The 14,238-nt window shown below is 48.4% G+C and overlaps 1 protein-coding gene across 1 annotated transcript in view; it reads left to right on the top strand.

Annotated features, from left to right (window-relative positions):
* MYO5B (myosin VB) overlaps positions 1–14,238 on the top strand; it is a 200,145-nt gene that overhangs the window by 57,994 nt on the left and 127,913 nt on the right. The window contains 3 exon segments of the mRNA XM_052660247.1: positions 2,217–2,373; positions 9,169–9,312; positions 10,567–10,648. Of these exon segments, the coding sequence (XP_052516207.1) occupies positions 2,217–2,373; positions 9,169–9,312; positions 10,567–10,648 (383 nt within the window).

The raw sequence follows: 14,238 nt of genomic DNA, 5'->3' as shown, positions 1-14,238 counted from the left end.
TCTCAGGTGTCCCAGACGGGGATGCAGTGTGAGCCCAGGGATGGGAGGTGGGCTTGTTCGTTGCTGGTGTCCTGCGTGGGAGCTAGAGAGCAGCTGGTTCTCATCCCAGGAGTCCTGTGCCCCTGCCTGATGCCCAGGCCTTCAAAACCAACTAGTCGTTTCCCCGTCTCTCCCCACCTCCTCAGACCTCCCTATTTTCTGGGACACAGTATTGAAATTAGGCCAGTTGATAACCCTGCATTGGCTTCTGAGTGTTCAAGTGAAAGGTCGAGTCTGTCCATGCAGCAGACTTCACTGTTGCTTTATCTTAAGAAATTGCCACAGCCACCCCCACCTTAAGCAAGCACCACTCTGATCAGTCAGCAGTAAAACCCCCAACAACCGAAAGACTGCAACTGCCTGAAGGCTCGAGAGTGCTTAGCATTTTTTTTTAAATAAAATGTTTTTAAATTAAAGTATGTGCTTTTTTTGGGGTGGAGGGGTGGGGAATAATGCTCTTATGTACCTTCTGGGCCTCCTGCATTCCAGGCAGATTCTTTACCATCTGAGCCACCAGGGAAGCCCCTTAATAAATTACATCATAGTGTAAATATCTGCCCTGGAAAACCAAAAAATTCACATGGCTTGCTTTATTGCAGTATTGTCTTTATGGGAATATTTGCTTGATTGTGGTGGTCTGGAAATGAACCTGCAGTATCTCCAAGGTGTGCCTGTAAAGGGAACCTCACCTGGCTCAGGAGAAAAGGGTTTATTGAAAAGCAGAGACCCAGGTAGTAGGCTAAGTCATGTCTGTAATTGGGCTGAGTGGATGGAGCCATACATTGGTTGTGTTTTTGAAGGACATTGGGTAGAATTCCATACTTATAAATATCTCCCCCACAGCCAACCCTAAGTAATGGAAAATTGAAACTGAGAGCTTTTTCCCACCCCTACTCCCTGTTACAGTTTTGATCATGGAATCATCAAATGTCAGAGACAGATTAAATCACTGGGGGAGTCCCAAGTTGTAACCGTGTATTTGACAAGATGAAAAGACAGAGGTCCAAAGAAAAGAAGTGACCCAGAGTCACACAGCAAGTAAAATGACCACACAGGGCCTGACGTCAGTGTGAGGTGAGATGGGACAATGCCTTACAAGCAGCACAGAGCAGATGACGTGAGACTTTAGAAGGTAGAGAAATAACTGCCTGCTGGGATGCCTGAGATGGGTTAGACTTTGGAGTGGGTCGGGCTTCTAAGTTGCAGGTGATTTCCGGCAGAGTGAGAACCATCAATGGCAGAGGCTGGCAAGTTGCTCATCTTGGCTGGACTGCAAAAGCCTCGTCTTATACGAAATGTAGACATCGTTTCAAATAGTCTCGCAGCAAATCTCTAAGATGGTATCCTCTTTAATGTGCTTAAGGCTTACAAAGAGCCTGCCGATAGCAGAGCCAGAGCTCAGGCAAGATCCTTAGACTGAAGGCCCACTGTTCTGTCCTTAGGACCATAGTTTGCCCACGCTTGTCAAAGGTTTTAGTGTTGAGCTGTGCATTGTGATGGGGTTCATCCGCTCAACTAAGGACTTTGGACTTGACTTGCTAAGTGATGAGTAGTTACCTTGATTTGAGTGGGGAAGGCACACTCAGAGCTGTGCTTTAGACACTTAATCTGGCAGGAGTGTTAGGATGAATTAGAGACCTAGGTGGTCCCTAAGTCTAGGTGGCCACTTAGAAGAGCATGAGTGTGGTTGGAGATCAAAGTCGTAAGAGACTGGACCGAGGTAGTCTGAGGGTCAAAGAAGTAAACTACCTTGTCCAAAGTCGGACAGCCAACCAGTGGGCGTGAGGTTCAAAATCAGGTGGGTTTTACTGCCCATATTCTGGTCCTGGGTTCTCTAGCTGAGAAGGAAGCAAAGCTAATGTGTGTAGAACAAAGTGATGGTGCTCTTGCCCGTCATCCCCAAGGTCAACTTATGGGTGATTACAAACAGTGTAAGATATGTATGTCCCCTTCCTCTGGGTCATAAAACAGGGTATATGGCCTTTGTAAGTCCTTCTCAGAACTCCTTTCTTTCTCCCCCTTTCAGATCTGTGAGAGTGTATGAAGGAAGTTGGGCTGTTTCCACGCCATCCCTCACATTTATCCCTAATTTGGGCTCAGACCCTTGTCAACAGGGTCCTTGGAAGGCGAGAGTGCCTTTCCTTGGCCAGCGACTGACCAGGGCCTTTCCTTTGCAGAGACGAGAAGAACCAGTCCATCATAGTCAGCGGGGAGTCTGGAGCCGGCAAGACGGTGTCGGCCAAGTATGCCATGCGCTACTTCACCACGGTCAGTGGCTCGGCCAGTGACACCAACATCGAAGAGAAGGTCCTGGCATCCAGTCCCATTATGGAGGTAAAGCCGTCCAGATGCCTTTGGCCTCCTTGGCTGGAGTTCCTTCTGCTGAGCATCCAGCCTCTCGCAGTCAGCGTTCTCACCTCTTCCCAAGAACCCATTGTCCACTGTTGAGGGAAATTTTTCAAAGGTGCCCCTAAAAGCACAGATTTGTGAATCTCCTGACCTGGAAGCCCAGGTCCCCGGTATTGGATAGAGGGTCGTCTTCATGTCTTCCTTGTCCCTTGACTCTGCCCGACTGTGTCATGACAATCCTCCCCATCTACCGCCATCTCTGCCGTGTCCTGTCCCCTCCTGCCATCCTATGTCAGCAAATCAGTGTCCCACCCAATCCTTCCCACGCGGTGAGGCCCCACTGAATCAGGAGAGCAGTTCCCATGGGGTGAGGAGGCCTGGATAAAAGATCCCCTCCACTTTCCCCAAAAATGTTTGGACTTTGTCTTTTGGGGGGAGATAGAGTCAAACGCTATGTGACAACATATAATCTGTTGAATAGTCTCAGAAAATTGTTCCCTGAGTTGGCATGAACTGGCCAGGGCAGGTCCAGTCTCTATCTTCACCACCTGCACCTCCCACACGGTGGCCTCAGAGCGGCCGATGCAAGTGAGGGGTCAGAAAGATTTCCGAAACTTAGGTCTCACTATAGCGAACCATGCTATAGGGACAGAACTCCATTTCTCTTTTTCCCCCTTTCCTCTGTAAAAGTTTCCTTCTGATGGAGTTGAGCTAAATGGCTGCACTGTCCCTGGGCTAGCTTTGGTTTCTTGCTTCCAAAGCTGAGGCTCTTCGTTATTGCCTGGGCTGCAGTAGGCTCTTCTGTCAGCCCCGAAGAGCCCCTTGGTTTTAGTGAGAGGAAATTCAGTTGAAGCCGAAAATTGCCAAAATAGCTTCAGATTTCTCCACACAGCCTTGAGCCCATCAGGTAAGGCACAAGGCATCAGTGTGGTTGGTCCTTCAGATTATTTTGGAGCTGAGGGAACAAGACCCTGGCTGGACCTTCTCAGGGCCCGTCTCGTTCCCTCTGCCTTTACCAACTGCAGGAAATTCTGAGTCTTGAATCATAGGGGCTCATCAATTAACCAAGCAAACTCTTCTACCTGGAGAATCCCATGGACAGAGGAGCCTGGTGGGCTACAGTCCATAGGTTTGCAAAGAGTTGGACATGACTGAAGTGACTTAGTATGCTTGTAGACAAAAGCAAGTTTCAGTATCTGTTCTTATATGATTTGGGAAATGGTCAATAAAGCTGAAGGCATTTTTACCAAACAGATTAGAAATGGGGGAAAAAAACCTTTTATTTGATTGCAGTTGTTCTTAAACTTGACTGTGCATCAGGATCTCCGGAGCGTTTGTGAGAGCCGATAGCTGGGCGTTACTCCCAGAGTTTCTGATTCAGAAGGCCCGGGGAATCTAGATTTATTTTAAGTTCCTTGGTGATCCTGATGCTGCTGGTCTCAGTCCCATACCCACTGAGAAACATTTATCAAATAAATGTTAAGAAGGTAGGAAGGATTCACTGGAAAATATGAAAGAAAAGGAAATAATCCCCTTTGATCCCACAGCCTGCTGATAATTGTTCAATATTTTGGTATATTTCCTTCCAGCTTTTTCACTGACTATTATATTAATAGGATTAGCCATGTCCCTTTAAGCTGCTTATGAACTCGTTGGCTACAGACATACATTAACAGATGGCTTTACCATTATTTAACTCCCTGTTGTCAGACATTGAATTTGTAGCCTCTTTGCTCACAGCATTTGTTTAAAGCCTCAAGGTGGGGGCCTGGCCATGGGCTGGATCTGGGAGATGGTCGTGGATGTGAGTCCATGCCTCCCCCTTGGCCGTCTCCTGCACTCACATGGCTGCAGCTAGGCCAGCACTCTACAGTTAGCATCATGAATCATCTCAGGTGAGCGTGAAACCAGGATCTCAGCTTTTCCTCTGAGTTTCAAAATTCAAAATTGCAAAATTACTACTACAAAATTCACTTTGTAGTAGTAAGATTACCAAGACACAGAGTGCCTGTTCTTTAGGAAGTAAAGGAGTGATTCTGTACAAAACAGAGAAGGGAAGAAACCCTTTTGATCCCTGGTGACTAAAGGCGGTTCTTACTAGCCAGGATGGGGCCACTTCATGAAGACAGACCGCCTCATAATGAAACAGGTACAAGACACAGGCGGGATGATTTTTTTTTTAATTTGTTGTGGTAAAACGTACATAATAGAAACATTAACAGCCATTGACGTGTACTGTTGATTGGCACTAAGTACACTCACAGTATTGTGTACCATCCAGCACCACCATCCATGCCCAGAGTGTTTTCACCATCCAGACAGAAGCTCTGTACCCACTGAACAATGATGTCCTGCTCTGCCCTCTGCTCTGGTAACCTCCACTCTCATTTCTGTCCCCGTGAAGCTGCCTCTTCTGTGTCTCGCATGCAGGTGGAATCACTGACCTCACTCCTTCGTGTGGGGCTGATTCACTGCTTTCCGGGCCTTCCCAAGCTTCATCCCTGTGGCAGACGCATCCCTCCTTTGTGTCTTATTTTGTGGCCGTGTAGCATTTTGTTGCATGTCTGTACCACGTTTTTGTCTGTTCCTCTGTTGATGGATAGTTGGGTTGTTTCCACTTTATTGGCCAGTGTGAATAATGCTGCCGTGAACACTGGGGTGAACCCAACTGTTGGGGCCCCTGCCTTGGGAATGCCTTTTAAATCACCATGCTCTGAAATGATCTGATGTTGCCAGTGCCTGTCACAGCCTGAGCAGGCTGCTGGGCTGCTGGGGAGGCGTGGAAGAAACGTGAGAGCAAGAGGAGGAAGAGTGCGTCCGCGAACCAGCCTGATCTTGCATGAGGTCATGTGAACAAATGCTACAGTGGTGTGGGTGCAAACCGTTAAATTCTACAGTCAACCAAATTGCTACTTTGGAAATCATGTGAATAAACCCAGAGGGCTCATTCTGTCAGTTATGGAATTTTGTTATCATAGAGGCTCTCCCTTGGGCTATTATTGTTACATTTGAGAGAAGTATCAGATATGAACATGGAAAGGAAGAATTGTTGCCAGGAAGAACTGAAGGTGGAGTCAGAGTGATGCCAAGCAGAGAAAGAGCAGATTCTGTTACTGGCCAAACCCAACTTTTCACAAGTTCAGAGTCTTAACTTGGGCCCTGGTGTCAGGAAGCTCAGTCATCTTTATGGCTCCTCAGAGGAATACAACCAGTACAGGCATGTTTTAATCAGGGCACTGCTGATTCCTGATGACTCCAGCCCTGTCCCGGGGAAGGATGGCACCTCCCAACGAAGCAATCAGTTATGGTCATGCCATCACCTCGTTATTTCTGCAGCCCAGCTGCTGCAGACGCCTGCTGGGGAGACCCAGAGTTGTGGGCTGTCTGAGGCGCTGGGATTCCCAGTGGGCTGTGCTAAGTGGCAGTTGTTTGAATTAAAGGCGAGTTGCGCGTGGGTTGGGGTTGACTGGGCTGGATTCAGAGGATCTATTGTCAGCTTCAGAGCTCTCTGACCCCATTCTGTGTGAGAGCTTGTCACCATCCCAGGAGTGACTGGTTCACAAGTCTGTGCTGATTGGAAGGACACTGCTAATCAAGAGACTGGGGAGCAGGGGCATCTCAGCCCCCGCCCAGAGGGGTCACATGGCTTCTTGGGGTGACTGGAGTCTGCAGGCACACAACTCCAGAAGCAAGGAACAAGAGACTCCCCTTGTCCCGGAGAAAGAAAGGGGGCTAAACCGACAGAAACGAAGACCAGTTGTTATGTAATTTTCAGGATTTGATTTTTTTTTTAAGCTAAAGAAATAAGAACGTCTATGAATATTAACCTATTCATACAAGTATCTGCCCCCATCACACCTTCCTGACTCCCTCTCCTCTTGTTTTCCCTCATGTTTCAACATACTCTAGCCAGTGCTCATGTGTTAGGCCCCTCACATGCCCCTCTGTCCCTTTGCCCATGCTAGATTTATTAATAAAAATCCCCTTTCCTTCTCCACTGGTGAAATTATACTCACCCTTTAAGATTCACTTCATCTTCCACTTCTTAAAGCCTTTCCCATTCTGCTGGCGTTGGCTAAGGTTCTCCCTTCTCTGTTTCCACCCTAGTGGATATGCGTCTCCTTACTGTGCAGTCCCAGTCATGTTGAAGTGATTGGTTCCAGTCCATTTTTGTTTTCCTACATATTTGTATATGCATAAATCAGAGGGTGGTTCTATCACATGTAAGTGGTACCATATTCTATTAACCATTTTGCAACTTGCTTTTCACTCAGTATTCTTTTTATTTACCCATGCATTATGTTCTAATTTGCTTAGTTTAACAGCTTCATAGCATCCCATTGTATGAATAGTCCCCATTTTATCTGTTTCCCCAATAGGTAGACAGTTAGGTTGCATTTTATTGTTACACATATTCTGCATTAAACATTGTTTTGCACACCTACTTGTACACTTATGTGAGTTTCTCTAGGTAATATCTTGAAGTATGGTTGCTGGATTCTTAGGTCCTCATATATTCAATTTTACTAGATATGCCCAATTTCTCTAAGAATGGCTATTGCAGTTTACGTTTGGACCAGCAGTATATATGTGAGAGTTCCTTTTTCCCTCACCATCTCACAGTATCAAAGTTCTTCCAGTAGTGCCACCCTGGACTGTCATCTTTGTCTGCATTTCTCTGATTTCCACCGAGGTTGAGTATCTGATGTTTACCAGTCACGTGACTTTCTTCTGTGAATCCCTTGTGTATGCCATTTGTTCATTTTTCAGATTTTACCTGTCTGCGTCACCCTGTGTCTTGTTGCACTGTAGACTCGGAGATAATCAAAGTCAGGGTTTTTTATCATGTGTAACAACTGGACTTGCTTTCCTCATGCATCAAAATGTTTTCTAAGTCAATACAACGGCAATGAATCCAGCAGGTGTTTAACAGACAAGGAACAACATGCAAGTCCTTCACAAACGCACGGAAGTTAGAAGTTCTTCGTGCCCAGAGTGGAGTTTATGGGTTTGGTAGTAATAATACAAACAACCCTTTCCCTTCATGGGTACCGTTATATACTTTCAAAGTGCTTGTCTATCCATTGTATCACTTCTCAAAGTAGCCTCGTGAGGTAAGGAGGATAGGTTGCCAGTGATCTTTAGACTGTAGGCAAGCTTTCCCAAAGCTGCCCTAAGGAGTGATCTCAGATGTGGTGAAGGTTCATTGTTTGTTTTTTTTTTTTTTTAAGATTTTTTTTTTTATGGACCAGTTTTTAAATCTTTATAGCATTTGTTACAAGATTGCTTCTGATTTTGGTTTGGGTTTTTGTGTGTGGGTTTTTTTTTTGGCTATAAGGCATGTGGGATCTTAGCTTCCCAACCAGGAATCAAACCAGATGAAGTCTTAACTGGACTGCTGGGTAAGTCCCTGGTGAAGAGAACATTCTTGTTGCCATTTTACAAATGACGAAATTTGAAATTTTTGAAATTGAGATTTGTGGGTTTTTTTTGGTTGAAGGTAGATAATCCTTTAGAGTTTCACACAAGCTGGCCTTTGCTGATTGCATCCTCCTGATGTTACCATGTTCCTTTGTCTTCTGTATGTCCCATAAAAGGGTGGTAAAATTTAAAGGCTTGGTTAGATTTAGGTTGGTTTGTTTTAAAAACCAAGAACCCTTTATTGCTGATGGTGGGTGTTCCCATCAAGATGCACAGAATGCCTAGCTGTCTTTTGGTGGAGACAGCAGCCATTGCTTGTGCCTAGATCAGTTAATTCATCAGGAGTTACAGAATGGTGGTGTTCACATTCTATTTTTCCTCCCACATTTATCAGCAGGAGTGAGTCTAGGAAGAGAAGCTTCTTCTCACTAACTAGTTACACTGATAGAGTCTACACAGGAGAGTTAGGGTGGATGTTTACTTCCTTATTTACTGCTTGTTCGGAGTAATAAGTTGGTTCCCTGCCATCCTCTGAAAGGTTTTCTCCTCCTTTCTTAGGAGAAGTTAAACATGGGGATTCATGTCTTAGTCTTTATCCTTTGATTTGACCTGACTGTTTGAGATGTGAGAAGTCACCCACATGGGTGGCAGCTCCTGTCTGGTGGTGAGTAGTTTGGACAGGACCGTGAAACCCAGTGGAATGAACACAGACTGTGGACTCAGTTGTATCTGAATTTGTATCTTGGTGTTGGCACTTCCCAGCCATGTGACCCTCAGCACACTGCTTACCTTTTCTAAGCCCAAGTTTTCCCAGAAATATGAGGGAAGTTATTAATACCCGTCTCCTGGGATTCTTGCCTGGATTCGGGGAAAGTGAAGGAAGCTGAGCACAGGACCTGGTTCATGTTGGAGGCCTGGGAAATGGTCACTTTTACCTGTGTGTTAGGGAATGCAGCCCTCCTTGCCACTTTTCAAACAGAATTGGCTTCCTGAAGTCTGACAGTGGCCTGTCACTTGGTGCCTTGAAGCATCAGGGCTCTCTCTCAGGGTGGGGGTAGAGAGTGGTCCTCACATGCACATTTCAGGTAGGAAAAGGAAGAGGAGAAGGTCAGGGAGGTGCACCTTCCAGCTGTCTAGTCCCCTTTAGAGACCCTCAGTCAACTCTTCACGCTCACTGGCCTTCCTTAGGAGTAAAGGAAAATGAAGGTCTCTGTTTTCTTTTGCTTGAACCATTGTCATCTCAGTAACAAGTTCTAGAAGGAAGGAGGAGGGAGGGAATAGAGACGCTGCCAGGAGCATTCAATCCTGAAACTCAGGAAAACCCACCCTGTCTTGCACACCTTTGTCTTTTCTGCACAGGCCATCGGGAATGCTAAAACCACCCGCAACGACAACAGCAGCCGTTTCGGGAAGTACATTCAGATCGGCTTTGACAAGAGGTACCGCATCATTGGGGCCAACATGAGGACCTACCTGTTGGAGAAGTCCAGAGTGGTCTTTCAGGTGAGCCGTGTGACTGCGCTTTTTGTCTTTTTTTCCCGGAGACGGTGCTTCCTTGCTGCATGTTCCGCTCCCTCTGCCCAAAGAACATCTCGTCTTCTGAACCTGGACTTGGATAGGCTTGTGCTTTTGGTCTTCTTTCTTCATTTTTTTTATTAATAAGTTTTCATTTATAGGTATCAGACCTGAAAAATCGTTTATCCCGTATTGATGTGTTTCAATGGGCATTGTGTTTAGATTCAGTCAGCAAAAGTGTTGTCTGTGATGTGCCAGGCAGCAAAGAGAAGACATCATGTTCCTTGTGGACTTCAGAGTCTTGTGATCTGGGCAATGTCATATAGGGTCTGTGGGTTTCCTCTTTCACCAGGAAACTCACTTGGTAAGTTCTATTTTAAAAAGAAGCTATTTGGCCATTTTCTTAGTTTCCTTTACAAATAAATGGAGATCTCGCATCTCACGTGACTCAGTTCCTCTTTGCTCACCTTTGGTTCCCTCCCTCTGAATAGTCTTTGGCCTCTCCAGGACCGTCCTCCTCTTGCACCCTGGCCTCCAGTGGCGGTCGGTGCAGCTCAACCCGAGTGCAGTTCCTTCCACCCCGCAGGTTTGGTGGGACCGCCCCATTTGCGGACCACTGCAATTTCACTGTGACAGCTCAGATGGCCTGCTGGGCTGGGTATGGGTGAGACATGCTCTGATCGTGGCTATGGCTAGACTCCTCATGTGTTTTTCCTCTTCCTTGCCGTCTGCACTCAGGCTTCCTGAAGCCCCTGTCCCCTGTGTAAGGCAGGTCTGGCCCTGATGTCCACTGTAAGTCCTTTCTCATTGTGGACCTTTCCCCTCGCCGTCCCAGCCTGATGATTGCAGGGGCAGAGCTTCTCTTAGTGCCAAGCCTCCCAGGGGTGAGAGGGAGCCTGCACCAGGGAAGTGACAGTCTTCCCAGCGTGAGCTAGGCAGCACGGTGGCCTGAGCCAGCGCCGACCCATGGGGCTGTCCCGGGTGAAACTGCAGGGATGCTCTGTGAGGGAGGAAGAGAGACCATGCCTTGTTTTGCTTAAGTCCAGAGGTAAACATCTTCTGGTTGGCAGAAGGGCCCCGTGACAGTGAATGCAGACTCCGGAGGTAGGAGTTGAAGGTGGCAGAGGCGTGAAGGAAAGGTCTTGACCTCTGTCCCCCAGAGCACCCTGGAGTTCGAACAGGGCAGGGGACACTCTTGGGGTCCCTGCCCCTCACACTGAGCAACTGTGTTTTCTCCTCCAGGCAGATGACGAGAGGAATTACCACATCTTTTACCAACTCTGTGCGGCTGCCAGTCTTCCGGAATTTAAGGAGCTGGCACTAAGTAAGTGAAGGGGTGCTGCCCGTTCCGGGGGCTGGGCGCTGTGGCAGCAGGGGGTGCTTCTGGGGGCTCCGCTCAGGGTCCTCCATCCTGGGGTTCTCAGCTCTGCCTCTCAGGGGGCCCAGCCCCAGACCTCTGTGAGTTTCATGCCCCCAGAGAACAAGAGGAAAAGAGGCCAGGGTGGCTCAGTGTTGCACAGAACCTCAACAAATTAACATTCATTATTATTTTGGAAAGTATGTTTCACTCGAGACACCCTGAGAAATGTGTCCCCACCACGAGGATGTAGAGATTTAGGTAACGCATGCCACTTAAGTGTGGCCCAGCCACTCTAAGTCAATTTGAGGATTGAGACCAAGAGAAAGAAAGGGGTGAGGCTAAAGCAGAGGTAAGACAGGGATGGCTCCAGAGGCACGTCGGAGAATCCCGGGCCTCCCTGTGGAAGGCAAGGTGGGGTGCTGAGAGGAGTTTCCCTGCACCCTGAGCCCCAGCCAGACCACAGCGCAGGGTCCTCCCCGCAGGCAGACAGCTTGCACACACCTGCCCTGCAGTGCTCGGGCCGGGATGGAGCAGCTGGAGCGGGAGGCTGGCGGGAGCCTTGCTGCTGCCCTCAGATAGGAGGACAGCTTTCCGGTGGGTCCCCCTCACCCTGCATTTCTGCTGCTGCTGTTTGCTGAGGGGCCTTGATGTGAACCTAGCGGAGCCGAGAAAGTGAACCTGTTTGTCGCTCAGTCGTGTCTGACTCTGCAACCCCATGGACTGTAGCCCACCAGGCTCCTCTGTCCATGGGATTCTCCAGGCCAGAATACGGGAGTGGGTTGCCATGCCCTCCTCCGGGGGATCTTCCTGACCCAGGACTCGAACCCAGGTCTCCCACACTGCAGGCAAACTGTTTACCATCTGAGCCACCAGGGAAGCCCTGAGTGGAGCTGAGAGCCAGCCAAGGCAAGAAGGGCGAGCAGGCTTTAATTCTCAATGCCACACCCATGCAGCCCCTCTCCTTGGGCCTGGAGCCCTCCCCCACCTATACGCGGGGCCTTAGCTCTGAGTGTTGACTGACTCCTGCTGCTGAGTCCTCCAGACCAACTCCTGATGGGTTTCTGTCCTGAGGGCAAGCCTCAGGCCACACAGCTTGCCTGGCCTGGCCTGTCATCTGAGTTTTGGGAGGTGCGGGTAGGTTCAGGACTAGCAGATGGGGTACAGAGCTGGATGTCTAGACAGGGGCTAGCTGCCTGTTGTACAATGGTTAGAAACCTAGACTTCTGAGGCTTGGCGGTCCCAGAGCCAAATCCTTGCCACCATAAGGGCCCAGGGCCAGATCCACCTCTGGCCGCTCCAGCCGAGGCTCCCAGGAGGTAGAATACAGCAGGATGTCAAGCCTGGGTCTGCCCTCTTTGCTCTCTGCTCTGCTTGGCTGGTAGCCAAGCAGAGTGGATGCTGGTAGCAGTCAGTGCCTGTGTCGAGCGCTTTAGCACCAGTTCCTTCATTCACTGAACCCTATGCAGGCAAGTTTGACCCTGGGGCTGTACTGTTGAACCAGACATGGTGGGTCCTGCCCTTGCTTCGCTTACAATACAGAGTGAGAAGGGTGTGCTAAGGAGTGGGTCACAGCTGCTCAGGGACAGTTGGTCTAAGTTGGACCCCAAAGGAGGAAGCCTTGGATGACGCTTGACACTGGTTTTGTGCCCTGCTCGAGCTGCTCAGTGCTTGCAGGTTTGATTGTCCCCAGGGGTTGTAAACTCCTCGGAGAAGGAGTGAACGCTACCAGCCTTGTTTGATGGGTTCTGCCATGAGCTGGCTGCTTGGGGTTCTGATGTTGGCTAGCAGTCACAGGGACCAGAAAGGCAGGCCATGTAAAGGCTGACACCATCCTCCCCCACTCCTTCCCACGGGCCCTGCAGGACCTCTCAGAGCCAACCTGCGGGGGATGAAGACTTTTTTCTAGGGCTAATTTTATAGAAAATGAATGAATACCGGCAAGACCCATCTGGCTGTATTTGGACCATTTTATTCCAAATGTAACTTTAATACGAAAGAAATCATCGGGTTTTTTTTTCCCCCACTTACAGGAGAGCATTGAGGTGAGAAATGACTTTTCTTTACTCCGTGTTTCAGCAAGATGCAAGCTCCTTAGGCCCCTGGCTGGAGAGTTGAAAAACTACCCAATTGGATTAGTTTCTTGCTTTCTTACCTGCCTGTGCCCTCCAAGAGCATCTTGGAGTGACGTGAAGAGCCTTTGATAAGCTCTCATGCTCAGGCGTGAGGCTGTCTTCTGCCTTGTGGGTGGATTGGCTGTGAGCCCTGAAGCTTGACATTTTTAGTTCCATTGATAACCCTGGTTGAGTGGATGGAAACGTCAAATAAAAGAAGGATGAGCCGGTGGCTTCTAGTGAATATTCAGACATGCCTCGCCTTCCTCCCCCTTTTCTTCACTTAAACTGTTGTTCAAATGCAGAGATCTCTGTAAGACCCCTTGGCCCTGCAGGAGTTCTGTGCATTTGTTTGAGGACAGAGTAGCTAACAGATGTGCAGACAGCCAGCCACACTTTCCTTTACCCTGTTGTTGGTGGTCTGTTGTATTAAAATGACCTCAGTGTGAGATTTAAAAAAATATACAATTAATAATGTATTAGAGAATGAATGCATGCGTGCCTGCTAAGTAATTTTGTGACGCTATGGACTCTTTGCGACACTATGGACTTTAGCTCACCAGGCTCCTCTGTCCATAGGATTCTCCAGGCAAGAATCCTGGAGTGGGTTGCCATGCCCTCCTCCAGGGGATCTTCACAACCCAGGGATCAAACCCACGTCTCTTATGTCGCCTGAACTGGCAGGCAGGTTCTTTACCTCGAGTGCCACCTGCGAAGCCTTAGAATATGCATAAATGCTGGTTCAAAGAAGTATCGTGGACTCACATTCCTGTCACACAGTCAGGAATAAATCCTTTCTTCTTTTATTTCCATGGCTATACTGATACAGTTTTATAAGCACCCTCTCTTGCCTTGCACAAGTTGGAGTACAGCCTCCCCAGGTGAAGTACAAGCCCTGGGCCGGGGTCTTGATGGTCCATTGCTCTCATTGCTGGCTTCACGACCCCTTTGTACACTGGTTTGATCCAGTGAACTAGTTAATAGGGGATTCCATGGTGTTTGTCTCCTTGGAAATTCTAAGAGAGAGAACCGACTGGAGGACAAGAGAAGCCCTCTCTGGGATGGGATAATTGGCTTCCTGGGCCTAAACGTAGAGCTGAGATGCAGGCAGGCTAAGTAAATAGGGACTGCAGCCTGTTGGGATGTCTGTCTTATGAAGAGAGTCTGGGGTGTGATGTTAACAGAGGTGAATGCAGCCTTAAAGCAGAGGGAAGGAAGACAGTTATTTTGATTGTAGTAGAGGATGCTGTGACTGGCTAGGGTACCCTTGCAGTGATGAACCTCAGTGGGGGAGAGTTACCCTGCAGGGCCTGTGAGTTTGGGAACTCAAAGCCCAGAAGGGTGGAGTGGTCTATCTGACTTAGAATGTGAGACGGCAGGGCCCTGGCTGCTGACAACGACAGGTGTTTGATTCTGAAAATGCCTCCTTCCCTCCAGGGTGAC

This window comes from Budorcas taxicolor, chromosome 22 (assembly GCF_023091745.1).
Source record: "Budorcas taxicolor isolate Tak-1 chromosome 22, Takin1.1, whole genome shotgun sequence".
Classification (NCBI taxonomy): Eukaryota; Metazoa; Chordata; class Mammalia; order Artiodactyla; family Bovidae; genus Budorcas; species Budorcas taxicolor.
The sequence above is the reverse complement of the archived record's forward strand: the minus strand, read 5'-3'. Positions and strand labels throughout refer to the sequence as shown.